Source organism: Delphinapterus leucas, unplaced genomic scaffold (assembly GCF_059928025.1).
Source record: "Delphinapterus leucas isolate spDelLeu-1000000601 "Yukka" unplaced genomic scaffold, BTC_Dleu_Yukka2 spDelLeu_asBTCV2_sq25, whole genome shotgun sequence".
Lineage (NCBI taxonomy): Eukaryota > Metazoa > Chordata > Mammalia > Artiodactyla > Monodontidae > Delphinapterus > Delphinapterus leucas.
Genome location: NW_028322234.1, coordinates 17,902,317 through 17,922,407, shown reverse-complemented (window position 1 = coordinate 17,922,407; position 20,091 = coordinate 17,902,317). Strand labels below are relative to the sequence as shown.

Here is a 20,091-nt window from a genome sequence, read left to right as displayed (position 1 = left end):
GAGATGAGCCAGAGAGAAAGCTGTCCCTCCTGGAAGTTTTGCACAAAGGATTCAGCCAGAAGGTGGAAGGGGACACTGGCCATTCTCCCTGGGCTGGAAGCATCGGGAGGCCCTGATCCCTCTTCCACAGCGTGCACATGGGCCAACAGGGCTGTGTGGCAGGCTGCTGACCACAGCCAGCCAGGGTGGGGACCCCACCCAACCCCATTCATGGCAGGAAGTGAGTGAGGGCCGAATGGGGTGTCCAGCAGCCCTACACAGAGTCGAATAGAATGGACTAGTTTTGTTCCCTTAGCATCCTCCTGACCTTGGTTGCCACGACAACACCGAGGGCCCCTCAAAACGACATCCAAGTGCCTTTAACATCATCAAGACAGGAGGGAGTATGTTCTCAGCAGTGTTAGGACTTACAGAATGTCAGCATATTGAGATCTCCCAGCCCCCTCTGCCCGCCCCCTGTCCCAACATCAACCAAGATCCTTAGCCCCTGCCCCCCACCCCTACCTGGCTGTATTTGGTTGGAATCCAATAAAAATGAAACCAATTTAATAACAAACTTCAGGGTTTTTTAAAATTCTCATGGGAAGCATGGGGGCAGAAAGTAGGGGCTGCTGGGGGTCCCTGAGGGAGAGGCCTGGCTTCAGCACCAGAGCTGACCCTGAGTCATAGGGCATTTGTGGATAAGGTTAGAGGTCACACTTCAGGAGTGCCCGTGCTGTTCCCAGCGCTGTTCCCTGTGCTGCCTGCGTTCACTCCCCCGTGAGCTGGGTCCTGTTATGACCCCATTTTACAGGTGGGCAAAGGGAGAGTCAAGTCCCCAGCTAGGGAGAAGCAGGGTGCTGAGAGGGACAAGTGGCACTGGGCTGTCCAGGGGAACTCTTGCCCTGAGCTTGGCCCAGGGGCGAAGCCAGCAGCAGGGAGGAAAGGAGAAATGAGGTGCAGACTCCCTCCCTCCCTCCTGCGCCTCTGGAGCTGGCAGCTTCTTCCCCTGGGGCTTCCCCTGGCCAAGGGCAGCTGAAGGGGGACCCGCCCCGTTGGTGGCTAGAAACCCAAGGCGGGGCCCCGCAGAGGGGTGTCTGTGGCCTCAGTGCTGTGTGGCTTGGGGGAAGTCGCTGCCCCTCTCTGTGCAGTGTGCTCATCTATAAACTGGAGGATTATGGTCCTCTTTTATGCAGGGAACTGTTTGAGCTTCCTAGGGCCGCTGTAACAAAACTTGGTGGCTTACAACAACTGAGATTTATTATTTGACAGCTCTGGGGCTCAGAAGTCTAAAATGGATTGGCAGCTGGTCCTTCCCGAGGCTCCAGGGCAGCATCGGTTCCCGCCTTTTCCAGCTTCTAGAGGTGCCGCATCCCTGGCTCGCGGCCCCACCTGCATCCTCAGAGCCCGCAGTGCAGCATCTCCCGTCTCTCTCTGCCTCTGACCCTCCCGCCTCCCTCTTATAATGACTCTGGGATGACGCTGGGCCCCCTGGGAATCCAGGGTCACCCCCATCCTCATCTAATCAGCAACCTTCACTTCCCCCTGCCGTGCCACATAGCATATTCACAGGTTCTGGAGATGGACATCTCTGGGGACTGTAACCCTGCGTGCCACAAAAAAACTGAGGCATTTTTCTCAGAAATGCGAAGTCATGAGAAATTCGGGAAGATCTGGCATCCCGAGCCCTTGCTCAGGGCGATGCCAGGGATGCAGAGAGCCCGGCCCCAGCTCCCGCAGCGCTCCAAAAACACTTCTCGAATAAAAGAACAGCTTTGCTATCTGCAGAGGGTTTGACCCTGGTGTGGGGTGGCCGGCCAGGGCTGACACACAGGGGCCACTTTTCAGGGTGAGCTGAGGCAATCGGTCCCCATTTCTAGGCCTTAAGGGAGGACTGTCCATTGGGGCTCAGTGGGGTGGTAGGCACATTGGGGTGCTGAGCAGATGTCAGCTGGCATCTGCTCTCCTCCCCCACAAAGGGCCCCCAACCACTCCAAGGAGGGGTCATCTTGAGGTAGGCAGGGGGGTCCCTGGGCACCAGCTGCCCCCCACCCTGCCTGTCCTGGGTGGAGAAGTCCCCAGGGACGTCATTGCTTGTCCCAGCCTGGCCCTTCTGCCCACCCCCCAAACCCCACCTCAGGGTCAGGCAAGTAAGGCGCTGCCCTGGCATCCAGAACTCAGTCATCAAGATCAATATTCTATGAACAAAATTAATTCATGCCCTGAGTCCACAACCCTTTAGATAAAGACAGGATCCACTCTGCCTTGGCATGACCCTGTCTCACTCCCCTCACCCGAATCCTGGCCCTGGTGCCAATAAAACTTTATTTACAAAAACAGCCGGCCAGCCCGAGGGCCATAGTTTGCAAATAAGATCTTTTTTAATATTACATTATTATATTACAATGTTATTTATCTTGATTACTGGGTTATTGTTTTTTTTTCAATCACGCTTTTAATGAAAAGATCATAAAATAACAGTTTCTCATCACTGTACATTGAGACTGCACACTTCTAAATGGAGAGATCGGTGAACTGCTTTACTATGACACTTGAGGGTTGCATACCTGCAGCTCTGACCTGAATTTATCCAAACTCTCGAGGGAAGTGAACTCGGTGTGATGACTGACCGTAGCGGTGGCCAGTACAGGGGTGCGATCACGGTCCCCCCTTCCTGGGAAGGGCGCGTAGCAGGACATGATCCCTCTTCCACTTCCTGGTAAACAAAACAGCTATAACCCCATCCCTCGCCCTCCCCCTCGAGGTATTTGTGAATGGGCCAGGGCCCAACCTGGGGTCCCCCAACAGGGGAGGGGGAAAGCAAGTGATGCGTGGGGGACAGAGAGGTTCCCCTCAGCACCTGGCCCCCCCGGGGCCCCGCCAAGTGGAGGCGGGGAGCCCTGGGGATCCTCCCTGCCCTGAGTGAGGTCTGTTATGCAGCATATTTGAGGTCAATAAATTACAGCAATAAACAGCAAGGCGAGGTAGGGAGAGGGGTTCCTGGTAGAAAATTAAAGTGGGGTGACAAGCCCGGGGCAGGGTGGGTGGTCCTAGGCAGGGGGTCCCGGGCAGCCTCAGTCCCCACAGCACACACCCACCCCCTGATTTGGAATGTCAGACTGAGGTCAGGCCCCGCTCCACCACCCGCTCCCGGCATCGGGTTCACAGGTTCAGTGATGCCCAACCTGGCTCTGGGGAAGAGCGAGGGCCTTGGTCCCTGCAGGGGGCCGGCAAGGCTGGGATCCCTGGTCTGTTCTGAGGCCTGGCGCCTCTGCTTTCGTCCTCCCCCCACCCACCAAGCCAAGGGGACGGGACGGATGTGGCCACCTCTGCCCTGAACCCTGCCCTCCCGGCTGCCCAGGCCTTACCCTGACTCCGGACAGCCACGGGCAGGGCGGCTGGGGTCCCTGGTGGATCGCACTCCTGCACACGGCCAGTCCAGTGCATTCTGACCGGTGGGAGTCAGGGTAGCCCACGGCTGTGTGAGGTTCTGAAAGTCCGTCTGGGTCCAGATTGTTCGTTTCACAGGCTGAGGTGTGTGGCTATGCTGCGAGTCTGAGATTCGTATTTGCTTAAAGGTTCCTCTTTCCTTCTTTACCTTTTCTGCAATCCTGGAGGAGCCCCGGCGGCGGTGGGCTGGGTCTAGCGGGAGCTTGCGGTGGCGGAGCCCGGTCTGCCGCTCGCTCGCCCCAAGTCTGAGAAATAAATACATTCGTCACTGCACAGACATTGATACAAAAACAACACTGCTCAGAGCGTTTGCACCGTCCGTGCAGTGTTTGCCCAGTGAGCCCCTCCCACGGCCGGGGTGGAGGTGGGGGTCCCCAGGGGGCAGTGACCCACTGGAGCCCACGGAGCTGCGCAAAGTTCCTGGCTTTTTGGCGTGAGAGGGACCCTCACATCAACACACCCGAGGGTCGCAGGCAGAGCAGCGGGATGGGGGCGCACCTCCATCCCAAGGGCCCAAGCCCAGGCTCAGGTCCTGCGGCCACAAGTGACAGCCACCCCTGCTGTGCCAGCTGGCAGGACCGCCAGGGTCTGGCCAGGAGGCCTGGGGCGGGCCAGCACGGGCCCAGGCTCTTTGGTGCCAGCTGGGCTGGGAGAGGCCGGGCTGGGAGGAGGGCTCAGGGGCCTCCACGCCCGCCCCAGGGCCTACTCAGAAGGGGCTCCGGCGGAAGCTGGGATTCACTGGGACTGGCCTTTTATCTGCTGAGGTCTGAAACTAAAAGTTTATGTAAACAAACAATGAGATAAATATATTAGTATCTTTTTTCTGAGCCCAGTGAGGTTCCATACGCATTCAAAATGTGTTTTGGTTTAAAAAATAGGTTTTGTGAATTTGGGTGTGAGGTTTTTTTTTTTTTTTTTGGTCGTTGTTTATCCTCTTTCCACATGACATCTGCTATTTTCTGTTTCCTGCTTCTCCAAAAGATTCAGGAGTTCAGCGACTAAAGCAGAGAACTGTGAGCCGCCCTTTGGCCTCCAACAGCCCAATCTCCTGGTGAGGCTCTAACACACATCAGTGCACACACTCACCAGCTCGCACTCCGCGTGAAACCAAAGGAAAAGGAAAACAAAACCAAGTGTCGTGTTAACCCCGCCCGCCCCACAAACCCTTAAAGTCTTAAATAGGAAACTAGTGTTTCGCTTTCTTGTTCAAATACAGAGAAGGCTCGATGTATGATATAATACTCAGGTGGGTACAATACTACATCGCACGAAGGTCGTCGAGTGAGGGCCTCTGCGCCCAGTCCCCGAAGCTCTGCCTTGAACCACCTGCTTCACCGGGGTCCATGCCCAGGGGCGTGTGTGCAGCTCCCGCTACAGACTTCTGTCGTGTGGCTTAAGTGCCGACGGAGTAGGGGGGTCGGGAGAGCAGAAGCACTGCAGGGGCCCCGCCCGACTTGCTGGAACACGAGTCCCCAGAGCGGAGAGGAGTGGCCCGAGGCCGGGGGCACCCCAAGGGCTCAGCAGGGCCCCGCGTGGCCCTCGTGCCCTCACTCCCGACACCCACCACTCGGGTCCCTGAACTCAGGCTCCGGTTTCAGCTGGAGGGTGTCTGGAGGGGTAGAGGGTAGGGGTAGGGGATGACTCTGGAATTTTTTGGTCCGAACTTAAAGTAGAAAGAAATAAAAACCTGAAGCAAAACGAAGAAGATAAAGCCACTGGTCCAGCCCTGTGGCTGCAGCAGGCTGAGGACAGTGGGGCCAACCTCTCGAGCTCGGCCTGGCCTTGTGAGTGCGGCTCTGGGCCCATAGAGGTGTCTGAGGCTGGCAGGGAGCCCAAGGCGAGAGGTGAGGGTAGGGTGGGATTCAGGGCTGAGCCCATGGGTGGCAGCCAGCCTCTCCCTGCCGGTGGGTGGGAGAAGATGTGCACACCCCTGTGGTCAGCCCCTCCGCACTGGTCAGGTAGGGGCTGCTGCTCTCCCGAGGTGAGGCTCTTGCAGGCCCAGGGGACAGGATGGGGGGGGTCTCACTGCTGCCCCATCCTGGCCTGGCCGGGAGCCACCAGGAACTTGTCCCACCGTGTGGCTCCCGTCTCCCAGCACCTGCTCCTGTGCCGGGGGCCCCCCAGGGGCTAGAGCACCCATACCCCAACTCGGGCCCAGATGAGAGGCAGCTCGGGCTCCCTGACAGCAGCACACTCAGAACACCTTCAGGGTGGCCGGCTGGCCACACGTGCACAGAGGAAGTACAGGTGCCCCTTCTGAGAGGGGGCACAGGCGGGGGGCCCGGGAGGGCGACAGGAGGAAAACACAAGTGTCACGGTCACAACCGCCATCACCAACCAACGTCCTGTTCTCGCGAATTCAAGAGGTAGCAAAAGGTCAGAAGTCTCTCCACCTTGATGGTTTTTTTCTTTTGTTTTGTTGGCATCACCTTAAATTCTGTGCCTGAGGTGAGTGCCTTGCTTGCCTCACCCTAATTAGTCCTGGATGGGAGGCGTGGCCCAGCTGGGTGACCCCACAGGGTCTCCTGAAGGAAAGAATAAGCACTCATGGTCAGCAGGGGTCTGGGCAGTGAGCAGGCCACTTCCTTGGCACCTCTGGTCCCTTCTGTTCCACCTGGAACAGCCCAGGATTTGTGGAATCCTTGTCCCATATAATTGGCAAATCCTTCCTCGAGCCTGCCATTCTCCGACTGCATGATTCTGAAATCTGCCCAAATCACAGGCTGCCCCATGGATTAAGACGAAGAGTATAAATTCTATGAATTACAGAAGCTGAGTGCTGGGAAAGACAAAATATTGAATCAAGTTACAGACCCTCACGCTCGAAAAGCTGGCTGTTAGCAGGTCAGTGTGGCCCAAACTGCGGCAGGAGACCCACTTGGAGGACTCCGTGAGATGGATCTGTCTTCTTTCCCACACCCAGGGGGCACCCAGCGATGGCCTGTGGACCCCTCTGCCCAGCCTGGACCTGCTATGTGACCATGCATGGACTCCAGCCCTCTCTGTGCTCACTGCCCCTAAGGGAAACGAGATGGGGCGGAGGGAGAAACTCAGCATGAAAGACACTCAAGCTAGGAAGCAAGAACGTCTTTGCATCTTCGCATCTGCAGTGATTTCTCGGTTCTTCCATTACAGAGGGGAAGAGGCTGGGTTTCAGCTGAGACACCTCTCATGCCTCCGGGCAGGTAGGGCAAGCCTCAGGCCCCCAGACAGCTTCGACAGTGTGTGCTGAAGCTAGAATTTCACACTGTCTGGCTTTCCCTGGATTTTCACCCTTCTTGATTTTCTGTGTATGGTAATTCTATATCAAATGCCTTTTTCTGAATCAATGCATTAAGGTGGGGGGGGAAGGGAAGTGAGTTGATTAAATTTTTAAAGAAAAATCCAGCTTCTATGGCTGTCAGGAGGCAGCAAGCAGGAGCCACTTTTCTTTATTTGCTGGAACAGAGAGGGGTGGTGACTGGCCCAACATCACACAGCAAGTCAGAGCGGAGCTGGGGCTCAGATGGAGCAGTACCTGCCAAGGGTCCTGGGATGGGTGGGAGGTGGGGGCACGTGCAGTGGAGGCTTCTCAGATGATCCTGCAGAAGGGGAAGTGGCTCTGGAGAAAGTGAAAGCCACAGATGAAAGGGTCACCTGGTCAAATCTCTCCCTAAACAGTCACTGCTGGGGTTCCCTGCCCTCCCCAAAGGCGGGGGAGTCTAAAAAGTCTCCATCCTCCCGATCTCTCAGGGCTCCCCTCTGCCACCCACCTCGTGTAAACTTTGGGACCTCCGCCCGTCTTCCCGTCTCCTGCCACCCGCTTTCAGCCCTGGAAGCGGGTGGCCTTCATGGGGAAGTAATGCAGAAAGCTCCCCCTCCTGCCGGGGCCTGCGGTCTAACAGTTGCCTGGGCGTTTCCAGCAACCGGCCAGACAGTCCAGGAGGCCAGGGGCTGTAGCTATTGGGGGTTTGTCAAGACCCCCCTGCCCCCAGGTCACTCTGGTCCTGAAGCTAGGGTGCTCCTAGAGGGGCACTGGGGCAGGGAGTGGGCAGAAGCAGCTGCTTTTCAAGGTTGGGCAACCTGGAATCTGGGTGGGGCAGGGCTAGGGCCCAGGCTGCTGCTGGCAACCACACAGCTTGAGGGGGCTGAGCTCTGGGGACAAGGCCTAAGCATGGGTTCCCTGGGTATTGTCACCGGCCCCCAGCTTCTTCCCCCACCCCCTTGAGGTCTCGTCCTCACAGCTGGACATTCTGTCCATGTCACAGAAGTACAGAGTCCTTCTTGCCGCCCTGAAAGGTTGATGGGTGACATTCGCCCAGAGAAGTCAAGCAACCCTCCCAGGGCCACACAGCAGGTGCTGGGCCCCTCCCACATATGCCCTGCACTCTGACCTTCCCCCAGCAGCATGAGCAGCCCAGAGCCACCCACCGAGACCCCCGGGGCCAACGCCCCGACCTGGCTGACCCAGCCCACATACAGCAACCTTGGTGAGAGCCTGGGAGGGGCCCTGGGTGGGGGGTGGGACAGGTGGTCGGTGAGGCAGCCAGAGCAGAAAGGTTGAGTGTTTCATTACCATGTAAGGAACGCTCTGCCCCATGATGGTTTAACTAGATTACAGCAGGGATTTTTTGTTGGGTTTTTTTTTTTTCATTTTTGCCCTGCCGCTCGGCATGTGGGATCTTAGTTGCCCCACCAGGGATCAAACCTGTGCTCCCTGCATTGGAAGCGTGGAGTCTGGACCACCAGGGAAGTCCTATAGCAGCTTTTTAACTACCTTTAATAAAACTCTTTGTTTAAAAAAAAAAAAAAGCTGGATAACCAGCTTCTAAAAATGAGGAAACTGGAGTTCAGAGAGGCTCAGTCACCTGCCCAGAGCCACATAGGGAAGTGGGGGTCACCTGTGCTGGGCCAGATGTTTCTCTGCCACTGACTTGTCACTCCTCTGAACCTTTGTTTCCTCATCTGTAAATTGGAGATGGCATCCTGACCCCACAGGGCATAGGGTAGTTAGAGTTGGTATTTTCTCCTTTTTTTTTTTTCGGCCGTGCTGCGTGGCTTGTGGAATCTCAGTTTCCTGACCAGGCATTGAACCGGCGCCACGGCAGTGAAAGCTCCAAGTCCTAACTACTAGACCACCAGGGAGCTCCCCATTGTTTCCATTCTAGAGATGAAGGAATTATGGCTGAGGGTGGAGCCATGCGCACAGGACCCCACTCTGCGTGTCCTCACGCCCTTCCCCCACTCCCTCCCCCAGCAGGTGAGGTCCGTGCCCGCCTGCTGCCCTCCGAGGCCTGCTGCTCACGGACATCTGAGCGCCCCGCTACTGACCCGCAGCCCCTGCCCAAGAAGGCCCTGACCAGGGCCCAGTCGCTGCCCACCCACAAGTCCCCCAGCCCCGGCCCCACTCGAGCAGGGCAGCCTCAGAAGCCCCTTCTGGGATCCCGCAGTGTACACGAGAGCCAGGCAGGCGACGACAGGGCGAGGCCAGCCTGTCGCCCTGCAGAGCTGCCCTTCTGCTCGCTGGACACGGAGCTGGGCCTCTCTCTCCGCCGCGCTGGAGGCCCGGCAGCTGGAGGGCCTCCGCGCCGTGTACGCTCCGGCTGCACGCCCGGCTCCTGGGGGGCCTCCCGGGCCCCTGCCGCCCCGGCCATCGCTTCCGCCTCCTGGACAGCTTGCCCTGCGTGGAGAGCTGGGACGCCCTCTACCACCGCCTGGTGCGGAGGGACAAGGAGGCGTGGCACCTCCTGGCTGCCAAGGTGAGCCCCGCCTTCGCCCCGCCTTCGCCCCGCCTCCTCGGAGGTTTCCCCAGTGTCCCGACCAAGGCGTGGCCCAGGGCTCTTTAGACTGAGGCCCAATTGCTTATTTTGCAACTAACATACGAACTAACATCGTCAGCCCTTGGAACCGCGTTTCTCAGGTGTGGGGTGACCTACACTCAAATCACCCGGGAGTCTTGTTAAACTCTCCCCCACGACTCTCAGGGGCCCAGTAGTCTGCATTTTAACTCACTCACCCGTGAATTCTGGCGCGAGAAACCCACAGACGGCTGATAGCTCCCACTTTCCATCATCATCTTCAACACAATATACTGAGCACTGTTCCTTCATGTCTTGTGCTGTTCTAAGGACTTTTAGACACTTTCATTCAGCTAATCCTCATGCAAGAATCACCACGTTTCGTTATAAGATGCTTCTGTCTTATGCACCACCAAGAAAAAGAAAAAAAAGATTCCCATCAAATAAACCAGACTACCAAGTGTCAGACACATCACCATTTTGGAGGAACCTCACCCACTCGGCAGAATGTGTTATCATGGACCCATTTTACAGACCGGAGCATGGAGGGAGTAAGTTGTTGCTGGCTGTGAGTTCTTTAGTTGGCAGCTCTGTCCTGGTTCCATCCATCTCAGAGACCCCTGGGGAGTTTATTTTTAAATATCACACTCCCAGAGCCCCACCTCAGCACCTGTCCTTTTTAACCCCTGCCCCAAGGTGATTCAAATGTAATCCCCAGGGCTGATACTCCCCTACTTTCTAGAAAGAGCTTTGCTGTTCAGTACTGCAACTGCTGGCCATGGGTGACTTCTGAGCACTTGAAGTGGGGCTGGTGCCAATTGAGATATACTCTGAGTACCAAATACACACCGGGTCTCCAAGACTCAGTATCAATAATAATAACAATAATGTAAAACGTCTCACTAATACTTTTTTCATTTGGTGACCTGTTGAATGATAATATTTTGGATAAATTGGATTACATAAAATAGATTATGAAAGTTACTTTCAAGGTCATAAAACTCAGTATCAAAAAAAAAAAAGCCTAATTAAAAACTGGGCAGGGGACTTCCCTGGTGGCGCAGCAGTTAAGAATCCGCCTGCCAATGCAGGGGAAACGGGTTCAAGCCCTGGTCCACGAAGATCCCACATGCCGCAGAGCAACTAAGCCCGTGCTCCACAACTACTGAGCCCGCATGCTGTAACTACTGAAGTCCATGCCCCTAGAGCCCGTGCTCTGCAACGAGAAGCCACCGCAATGAGAAGCCCGCGCACTGCAACAAAGAGTAGCCCCCGCTCGCCACAACTAGAGAAAGCCCGCACGCCGCAACGAAGACCCAACACAGACAAAAATAAAATAAAAATAAATTTATTTTTTAAAAACTGGGCAGAACACCTGAAGAGACATTTTTCCAAAGAAGACATACAGATGGCCAACAGGCACATGAAAAGATGCTCAACATCGTTAATCAGAGAAATGCAAATCAAAACCACCATGAGGTATCACCTCACACCTGTCAGAATGGCCATCATCAAAAAGACCACAAATAACAAATGCTGTTGAAGGTGTGGAGAAAAGGGAACCCTGTACACCGTTGTTGGGAATGTAAAATGGTGCGTCCACTGTGGAAAACAGTCTAGAAATTCCTCAGAAAACTAAAAATAGAACTACCATGTGATCCAGCAATTCCACTTTTGGGTATATATCCAGAAAAAACTGAAAACGCTAATTAGAAAATATATATGCGCCCCAGTGTTCATAGCAGCATTATTTACAATAGCCAAGACATGGAAGCAACCTAAGCGTCCCTCAATAGAAGATGTAAAATATATCTACAATGGACTACTATTCAGCCATAAAAAAGAACAAAATAATGCCATTTGCAGCAACATGGATGGACTTGGAGGGTATTATGCTTAGTGAAATAAGACAAAGACAAATCCTGTAAGTTTTCAATTGTATTGGAATCTAAAAAATAAAACTAGTGAATTTTTTTTTTTTAAGAAGAAAGAAAGTTACTTTCACCTGCTCCTTTTCACTTTTTAAAATGTGGCTACTGGAAATTTTGAATTACACCATGGCCCGAGTTGCATTTCTACTGGACAGCCCAGCTCTGGCACCTTAGCTGTCATCTGCCTTGCTACCAAGTGGCAAGCATCTGCCCCTCTGGCAGAGTGGGAAGTCCGATCCCTTAAACACTATCCTCCCTGGTGTAGCTTTCCTTAAAATCATACTGCTGACCAACATCCGAATTAACACGAACCCCCCGCTTCTGGAGGGATACAGCGATGGTGGGCAGGTTGGGTTGGGTGGGAAGTCTTCAGAACAGGTAGAGGCACTGGGCAAGCTGTGCTGGTTTGGTGGCGGGGAGCTCTGAAGCGTCCCTCTGTCCCGCAGGTGCCCAAGCCAGGAGCTGACGAGCCCCACCCGTGTGGCCTAGGGCCCCAGGCCTAGCTGGCCCCGCATTTCAACCACCAGGAGCTGTGTGGTCTGGCGCCCGAGGGCGCACTTCCCGAGACGCCCTGGAGCAGCCCCGTGGCGCTGGCGGCGGAGGTGCCGGAGCTCACGGTGGTCCAGTGGCCTGTGGAGACAGGCGCGCAGCCGCCCGAGGAGTTCGCAAGGCCGTGGCCCTGCTGCTCCTGCAGCCCTGGAGCGCCCGGAGGGAGGCGCGGGCTGTGGCCCTGGCCGAGCTGCGGCCCGAGAACCTGATGCTGGCGGCACCGCGGGGCTGCTTAGCCGCCAGGCCCCAGCGCCTGCTGCTGGCGGACTTCGGCCGCGGCCCCCCCGCGGCCCCCCAGCCGCCCACGCGCGGCAGCTGGGCAGCCCACTCCGAGAGCTGCTTGGCCCGGGCGCAACCTTGGCCACGTCCTTGGCCGTGGGCCTGCAGCACCTGGCGGCCCAGCTGGCCCGCGCGCAGCCCTGGGAGGCCGGGACTCGCGGCGCGGTGCTGCTCTGGGGGCCCGGGCCGAGCTGCGCGGCCGCGGAGCCCCGCTGGGGTCCTGGCTGCGGATGCGCGCAGCCCTCGGAGGCCGGGACTCGCGGCGTGGTGCTGCGCTGGGGGCCCGGGCCGAGCTGCGCGGCCGCGGAGCCCCGCTGGGGTCCTGGCTGCGGATGCGCCGCGCGCTGCTGGTCCTGCACCTAGCCGAGCGGGCCGTTGGTGGGGAGGTGCCCAGCCTGGAAGACTGGCTGTGCTGTGAATACCTGGCCAAGGCCACCGAGGACTCCTTGTACCTCGCCCTGGAGCTGCTGTGTAACTGATCCTTCCCGTAAGCAATGCACCTGTTCCAGGGCCTCTCTAGGAGGCAGGTCCCCCTTCCCAGGGCTGGGGCTGGTGATAGGGTGGACACACCCTTCCAGAAGGGACCAGGAGGCCAGCAGAGGATGCAGCTGAGAACTTGGGCCCAAGGCCCCCTAAGAATTCAGGTGCCCCCCTTCCAGGGCTCGGGGCTAATGGCCAGTGCCTGCTGAGGCTTTCTGATGCCAGAGGTGCCCACCCCTCTTCCAGGTGTGGAACCCCCCGACAGCTAATGAAATGTCTCTCCCAGTGGGTAGAACCGCTCCCACCGCCTTCCAGCAGAAGCCAGGATGCCCTTCTAATGCTGGGGTCTGATGGCCACTGTCTCCATGACAGTGTGGACACTCCTCCGAATGGTGTTATCAGAGGCATTCCTGGCCCTGGAACACCCCCTTGTGCTGTGAACGACCTTGTCAAGAACTGCTTGGGGCCTCCAGAAGGAGGGAGGCTCCCTGGAACCTGAGACAGCCAGCCCACCCCAGTGGGGTCTGGGCTCACCTGCCCAAACGTGCCCATGCCCTGCACCCCCTACTCCCTCCACCCACCGTGGCCTCCTTGCTGTTCCTCTGTGGCACTAAATTCCGTCCAGCCACCAAGCCTTTGCATGGCCTGTTCCCTCTGCCAGACTGTCCAAATCTCACTCACCTTCTCTAAGCAAACAAAGTTGCCCCTCCTGGGCCCTCTCTAGCTCCGCACCCTGCCTTCCCCAAGCACTTGTCACCACCTGGAAGTATTTATTCATCTCTTTACCTGTCACCTGTTCACCTCACCTATCAGGCTGTGAGTTCCCTGAGGGCAGGGGCCAGGCTGAACACACGCTAGGCGTTTAATTGATGGAATAAACAAAGTGGTACACATCAGGGGACCTGAGGGAGAGAATGAGGTCTCGGTTTATACCTCTGAAAAATGGACACAGGAGCCCTGAGGGGTCCCACTGCCGTAGCCTGGGGTCTCCAGTCATGCCCCCTCACTCACCCCAACCCTACCATGACGATCCTGGGGGGAACTTTCTGACCCCCAGGTATGACCAGGGCCCTCTCCTGCTCAGACCTCTCCCATGGCTCCCTAGTACCTTCACAGTACAATGGGGCTCTTCTAAAGGCTCTACATGCTCTCTGGCCAGCCCCTCCTGCCACATCACCATCTGTGAGGGTGCTTTCTGGCCTCCAGGCCTTGCCCGTTGTTCCCTCCACTGCAGACACCCTCCCCTCTACCTCTGCTTCAGACTCCTGTACCTCCTCCAACACCCCGACTCCAAACCCCTTTCTCGGCCCTTGCCCTGCTGACGTGGACTGGAGTGTGTCCAGCTGTCTCCCCAGACCTTTGAAAGCCAACTCCATTATCACTCAGGTAGCTGAATAGCCCACCCAACCCCCAAATACACTTGAATCCCCCTAAACTCCATCCTCCTCAGTAAGATACCCGCTTGGCAGCCTGTTCGTCAATCGCCGGGCCACGCTCGCAGATGCAGCCAGCAGGTGGCGCTGCAGCCCCGCAGCTCTTCCGCCTTCCACCCCCCACCTCACCCCAGCCCCCCGCCACTGCAGTGTCTTTGCCTTCTGGCTGTCTCATGACCTCCCCACCTCTGCCCCGGCCAGGGCACCCACCAGCAGCGCTCCTGCCCCAGCACGACACTGTACAAAGGCTAAAGGGCGGGGTGCCCACGGCTAAACACCACCCCACCCCCAAGCTGGAAAAGTCCCGGGCAGCCCCTGCCCCGCCCCACGCCACTTCCCAGGACCCAGTAAACAGCTTCAGGCTGGAACCAGGCCACTCCAGCCAGCCTCAGGCCTCAGCCATCGCAGGGAATGGCACTGGGGAAGGCGAGTGACGGCCCAAGGTGTGGGGTGGGGCAGGAGGTGGCGGGAAGGCGAGGTAAGGAGCAGACAGGGTGGAGCCCCAGGGCCGGGCTGCCCACAGGAGACCAAGGCTGGCTGTGGCCAGAGGTGAGACCGGGCTCTTGGCTTCCCCACCCCTCTGTAGAAAGAAGGAAGTGTGTGTAGGGGGGTCGCACAGCTCCCTGAAGCCCAGGCAACCCTGAGGCCCCTCTCCCCTTGGCCCCGGGCCACCCCTCCACCTGCTCTCCATTTCGGACAGCGCCCCTGTCAACACCACTGAGCCAACACAGGTCTTGGAAGGGCAATCGTTTTATTTGGATTTTTGAGAGCAATAGAAGGGTAGATTAATACCTATCTTTCCAAGTTAAGAGACCTAAGACTGTTTCCAAAAGACTTCAAATAAGAAACTCCTCCTCAAGGTACAAGGATAACCTGAATCATCTTAAACCAGCAATAAAAAAGTAAAATATAAATTTTTATTTAGAATTAAAGCAAATACTTCAGTATCACAAACACAATATTAAACTTCAAGAAATACACGGCTAATTTGGAGTGAGCATTTATTTGCACAATTACGACATGCGGACAAACCCAGCAGGTGAGCAGGCTGACGCAGGTCAGCACGCAGTTGATCACACCACCCGCCCGAAGCACGGCAGCAAGTGCACACGGAGCGGTCTGCAATCGAGCCCCAGGGGCCTCAGGGGCATCACGCTACTCCTCCTCACCGGAGGACTCCCTCTCAAACGTGTAGGCCATGAAGCAAGCGTCGGGTCTCTTGGGGACAAGGGGATGCCCCGGTCTCACAATCTCAAAGCCCAGAAAGCTGAAGGTACGGAGCAAGGCGGCTGCGGAGGAGACGCCATCAGGTCAGAACCACCCCATCCACCTGCAGGGCCCAGAGCCCTGCCGGCCCGGGGACCGCCTGAGACAAAAGGCCCGAGTCTAGGGCAAGGGGGCTGCTCACAGGGTGTGGTGCAGCCCCCGGACGGCATGGACCCCACCCCAGGCCTGGCCTCCAGGGCAGTGGGCAGCCTCTCCCATCTCCTCTCCCCCGCGTGCAGATCACCCACCTCGGTCATCGCGGTTCTTATGGAGGCAAACGAAGACGTGGTCAGCGCGGAGCTGCTCCTCAGCAAACTCGAGAAGAACTGCGAAGCTGAGGTTCCAGCGTCAGGGCCCGCGCCCCTGCCGCCCCACAGGGGCCCTAGCCCAGCTCTCCCACTTCTGTCTGTGGCCTCATCTGCATACTGGGAGCACCAGCCTCTCCCGGGTCTAATCCAGGGTCAGCCTTGCCACTGCTGACATTGGAGCCAGGTCATTCTGGGGGACTGTCCTGGGCACTGTGGGGTGTCCCTGGCCCCACCCACGTGACACCAGGAGCAACACCCACAATGTGACAACCACAGATGGCCCCTGGAGTCCCCTGGGTGATACTGCTGGTCCACTGCTTAAAAGGGGAACCCTCACCCCGGAAACAATAACCACTGCCTGGCTCCTGACTCAGGCTTCCCTCCTCTGGAGTCCAACTTTGAGGTGCAAACACGGTTTGCCTTGCTCTGCCCCCCAGGCGCACACAGGCCCGCCCTCACCTGTCCTTGCTCCCCTCGGGCAGAGCGCCGCCTGGGATCTCAACGTAGAGGCAGCTGTTGCTCAGCACCGCTCTCCAGTTAATGTGTTTGGCATCCGTGAGCCTGGACTGGACGTTAAAAATTCTCGTCTTGTTATTAGACGTTAGTTCCTCTGTTACATTCAGCCGATTATCCTGTGGAAGAAGACCAAACCCAACCTTGGACGCCAGCCTTCACAGCCTGGGGATCTTCCCCCTCGCTACTCTTGACAGTTTGGAAAACCCAGAAAAGCACCCATATGACCATTCACCCCACGCCCTGCAGCGCTGTTGGGGTGCAGGGCCTCCCGGGCCTCTGAGGAACGGTGGTTCCGCCCAAGGCCAGAGCAGGACCCCCAAGCTGAGGCGCAAACAGGAGGCGCCAACAGCTACTAGAGGCTCAGGCAAAGCCTGCGCTGCAGTCTGCACCTTTGTTCCTTCCATCTTGGATTCAGGAAAACCATGTGGAGAGTTCCTGGCACACGACAGGTGCATAAAACATTTCGTGGGTCTGGCTACTCTCCCCCTCCGCCACCTCAGGTACCCAGAAGTCCGAGGAAGAAGAATACTTACAGAGTAAAATAAATTAGCTGAAAGACTGTGATCCCTCTGACTATTCCCTCGCCCACCTGGGATCTTCAGGGGTGGGTGAGGGACATCAGGAGCACCACCGAGGCCCTGGGCCCAGGTTACTACAGCAGTTGATGGATGCCCTGGAACTGGAGAAAAGGCGTTGGTGAGCAGCACTGGGGGAGACGCCCCGCCTCCGCTGACAGGGCCCCGAGCCCAGCAAGGCCAGCAGAAGACCAAGGCCTACCAGGGCCCAGGTCCTTGCGACGTGCCTCCCTCTCTCAAGCGCAATGTTTACACCGGGTGCAGAGTCAACATCTGCCTCCGTCGGGTCAGCAACCACAGGAACAAGAGACCACTCAAATCCACCTCCTCGGGTGGTGACGCTGATTAAAGGTCCAACCGGTCCCCTGAGTGCCTCTTCTGCCCTTTAACTATCTTCTGACCAGTACTAAGTGTCGCCCTATCCAGCCCTGCGCCAGGTTCTACTTCCCACTTCTAAGCCCAGCGCTTCAGCTTCCCCTTTTTCCACTCTGCAGTCTCCAACAGACCTGAAGCCCTAACAGCCTTTTCTTAGGAGTCCAGCAAAACCGTCCTTCCACTGAAGCAGCCCCTGCTGCGGCTCTTTCGTTGTCGGCGCCCGCCGGGAGGTGCGGGACCCGTTCGGCGTCCCCGCAGGCGCAGAGGAGACGGGCCCGCGCAGACGCCCTCCCGCGCGCACCCCGAGGCCTCCGCTTGCGTCATCTCGGCAGAGCGGCCCTCGGCCCCGGGGGAGGTTTTCACAATCGCGCAGCCGGCAGCGCCAGCAGCCATTTGCTGCGCAGTGTCAACAGGCCCCGCGGTCGCCTCCATTTTGCTCGGCTCCCATCCGGGGCGCCCGACCCGCGGGCGGCGGCATCTTGGCTCAGGACCCGCGCGAGGGCACCCCCGGGGCCGTGGTCTAAGACCTCACGATCCGTGGCGAGCGCGGCTCACCTGGGCCCCCGGCCCCGGCCACCCTCGGCCCAGCCGTCCTATGGGGGAGAGGCGGGCCGGCAGCCACGCCGAGAAGGGCCCCGAGCGCCGTCTACGTGGCGCGGCCCGGCTCCGCGCATCCTCGGGGCTGAAAAGTGACCGCGAGGGCGGCCGCGTCCCGGGGCCACGTCGGGGTGCGGGATAGGGGGAAGGGCCGCTCCGCTGAGCGCTCACAACCTCCGCGCCCGCAAAGCGCAGATTCCCGCGACCCGCCGGCCCCCCAAACCCGACCCCGGAACCTCGCACCCCCAGACCGGACTGTGGACTCCCGTGCCCCCCAAACCCAACCAGGTTCCCTGGCGACCCCCAATCCAACCGGAAATCCTCGTGTCCCTCCCCCAATCCGACCAAGTAGCCTGCAGGCCCCTCAATCCAATCAGAGACCCCTTTTGCCCCCACCCGCCCCGCCCCCACCCCGCCGAGAACCCGCCCCCGGCGCGACTGTGGCCTCGACAAAGGGGCGGACCTCGCGCTCCCGGGACTTCCGTGGCGCCCCGCGGCCAGGCCCCTGCGGGCCTGCGCGGCGGCGCTTCTGGAAGCTTCGGGCGGGGGCGGGGCGCTCACCTCTCGCTGCTGCGGCCTCCGCGGCTGTGCAGGCTAAGGAGCGGCATGGTGCGGGTGGCGTGGACGGTGGCGCTGGGTTTATCCCCCTCCTTCTCTCTGGCGAAGCAGTGGCTGTTCAGGATCCGCTGCAGGGAGGATTTCACCATCCGGCCGCTGGGGTCCGAAACCAGGAAAACCTCCGCTGCGCCTCTCCGCGCCCCCGCCGCTGCTCGCCGTTCGCAAAATGGCGCCTTCGCCTCCGCCCGCTTTTATACGCACAGCGCCCAGGCCACGCCCCCCCACGCCGCGGGAACGCGGCCGCACGAGGGAGTGGGGCCATCAGGAAGCCCAGGCGCGCCCGCCCCTCTCGGCGTCTGACTGGCCCACGGCGAGGGACATGGGGTGGGGCCGCGCCTCGGACTGAGCAGGACGCGTCGGGTCCCGCCCCCTCCGGCTCCCCGTCGTAGCTCCGCGGGCGCGCGGGAGGGGGCGGGGCCGGCGTGGCGTCGGGAACGCGCGCCGCGCGCCGCGGGCCGCGCCGCGCCGCACCGCGCCCGCCCCGCCCCGCGCCTCCCCGCAGCCGGGCCTGGGGGCCGGGGAGTGTCGCTGTGCCCGCTTTCGGGGGACTCGCGGTGTCTACGTCTCCGCGGTGATCCCTGTCGCCCTCCCCAAGGTCCCCTCCCTCTAAAGGACTCCGTCTCCTGGGCGGCTCTGGGCGACAAAGGTCCCGGGTATTTGGAGAGAAGGGTCCAAGCTCCCACACCGCACCATAGAACACAACTGTTTTCAGTAATAACCTGATAATGATCGATCCTAATAATGGTTTTTCTGGATTCGGTCTTTCACGTGTTAAAACAATTTGCAGTTTACTTTCGATGTCAAAGATATTATTCAAATTCAGTAAAATATTTCGCATCACATTTGGACTTAAGCAAAAATGCTTTTCCTTGCAGATAAACTCACAAAGATATTTCACGTGTGAACTAAAATTTGCCCCAAGCAAAATATTGTTCTTGCAGGTCCCACTTTGTTTCATGTTTTTACGTTTTAAGCACAGAGTCTCTGAAGAGTTACATGGAATGAAGTAACTCCTACTTGTTTCTTTGTCTTTACAATCCCTGCCTGTCCTTTTTATCTCATTTTTATTTCCAAGCTACTGTGTCCATTGGGGTTAGAGGCACAAACTTTCTGCAAAAGGACCTTGAATTATTACAAAACTGATAGAAATTTACTCTCCAAAGCATGTGGCGAAGCCCCTGTGTGTCTCCAGATACCCTTCCATGTGGAATGCAGAATTTATTGTTTACGTATACAGCATTTATAAGTAATACATCGAATTTACAGCTTCCGTATGTACATTATTAAAACTCAACAGAGACTGTAATAATTGCAAATGTTAGGCCAACCAAAGAAATTTCCCAGAGAAAGAATATTTAATGAATGACATTGCTTAGAATTGCCACTCATGGTGAAAACCAAAAGCAGATGAATTTATAGTTAACTTTCTAATTGTTTTCAATGTTTCTTTTTTTGCCAGGGCTCACTCCCACCGACCCACTTAGGGTGCCACTTAAGTGTCCTCGCTATCTGTGGGGCTAGTATGCTTTTTCTTTTTTTTAACTTTTTGGCTACACCGCATGGCATGTGGGGTCTTAGTTCCCCGACCAGGGATGAAAACGGCACGCCCTGCAGTGGAAGCGCGGAGTCTTAACCACTGGACCACCAGGGAAGTCCCTGGTGTACCATTATTTAGGCTCTGTTTTCTTGAGGCTGGAAGAGCCTATGGGTTTCGAAATCTGGGTCTTTGCCTCGTGGTAACTCTCCGGTGTGTTACACAGACGGGCAATTCTGGGCTAAGAGTCCAGGATCTGGAACAGCCCATGGCTAGCCACTGGTCACTGGGTCGAGCCATGTTTAACCCCCTTGACTGAGGCCACGGAGTGACAGGGCTCCCAGCTGACTGCCAGCACAGTGGGCTCAAGCAGCCATGCAGACCCTGGTCCAGGGAGTTGTCTCCAAGAATGCCTCGCATGCCA

General features: G+C 57.6%; 2 protein-coding genes across 2 annotated transcripts; one reads left to right on the top strand and one right to left on the bottom strand.

Annotated features, from left to right (window-relative positions):
- The first annotated feature begins 7,816 nt into the window (after positions 1 to 7,816).
- PEAK3 (PEAK family member 3) lies at positions 7,817 to 14,312 on the top strand. Its single transcript, XM_089905899.1, is given in 10 exon segments — positions 7,817 to 7,898; positions 8,669 to 8,957; positions 8,959 to 9,004; positions 9,006 to 9,167; positions 11,584 to 11,800; positions 11,803 to 11,970; positions 11,973 to 12,163; positions 12,259 to 12,436; positions 13,707 to 13,831; positions 13,947 to 14,312. Coding segments are annotated over 10 exon segments (1,824 nt in total).
- A 300-nt stretch (positions 14,313 to 14,612) lies between these two features.
- OAZ1 (ornithine decarboxylase antizyme 1) lies at positions 14,613 to 18,301 on the bottom strand. The gene is given in 6 exon segments (XM_022557593.2): positions 14,613 to 15,167; positions 15,393 to 15,478; positions 15,912 to 16,084; positions 16,502 to 16,588; positions 16,590 to 16,647; positions 18,077 to 18,301. Coding segments are annotated over 6 exon segments (684 nt in total). The 5' UTR covers positions 18,223 to 18,301; the 3' UTR covers positions 14,613 to 15,033.
- Positions 18,302 to 20,091: the final 1,790 nt, after the last annotated feature.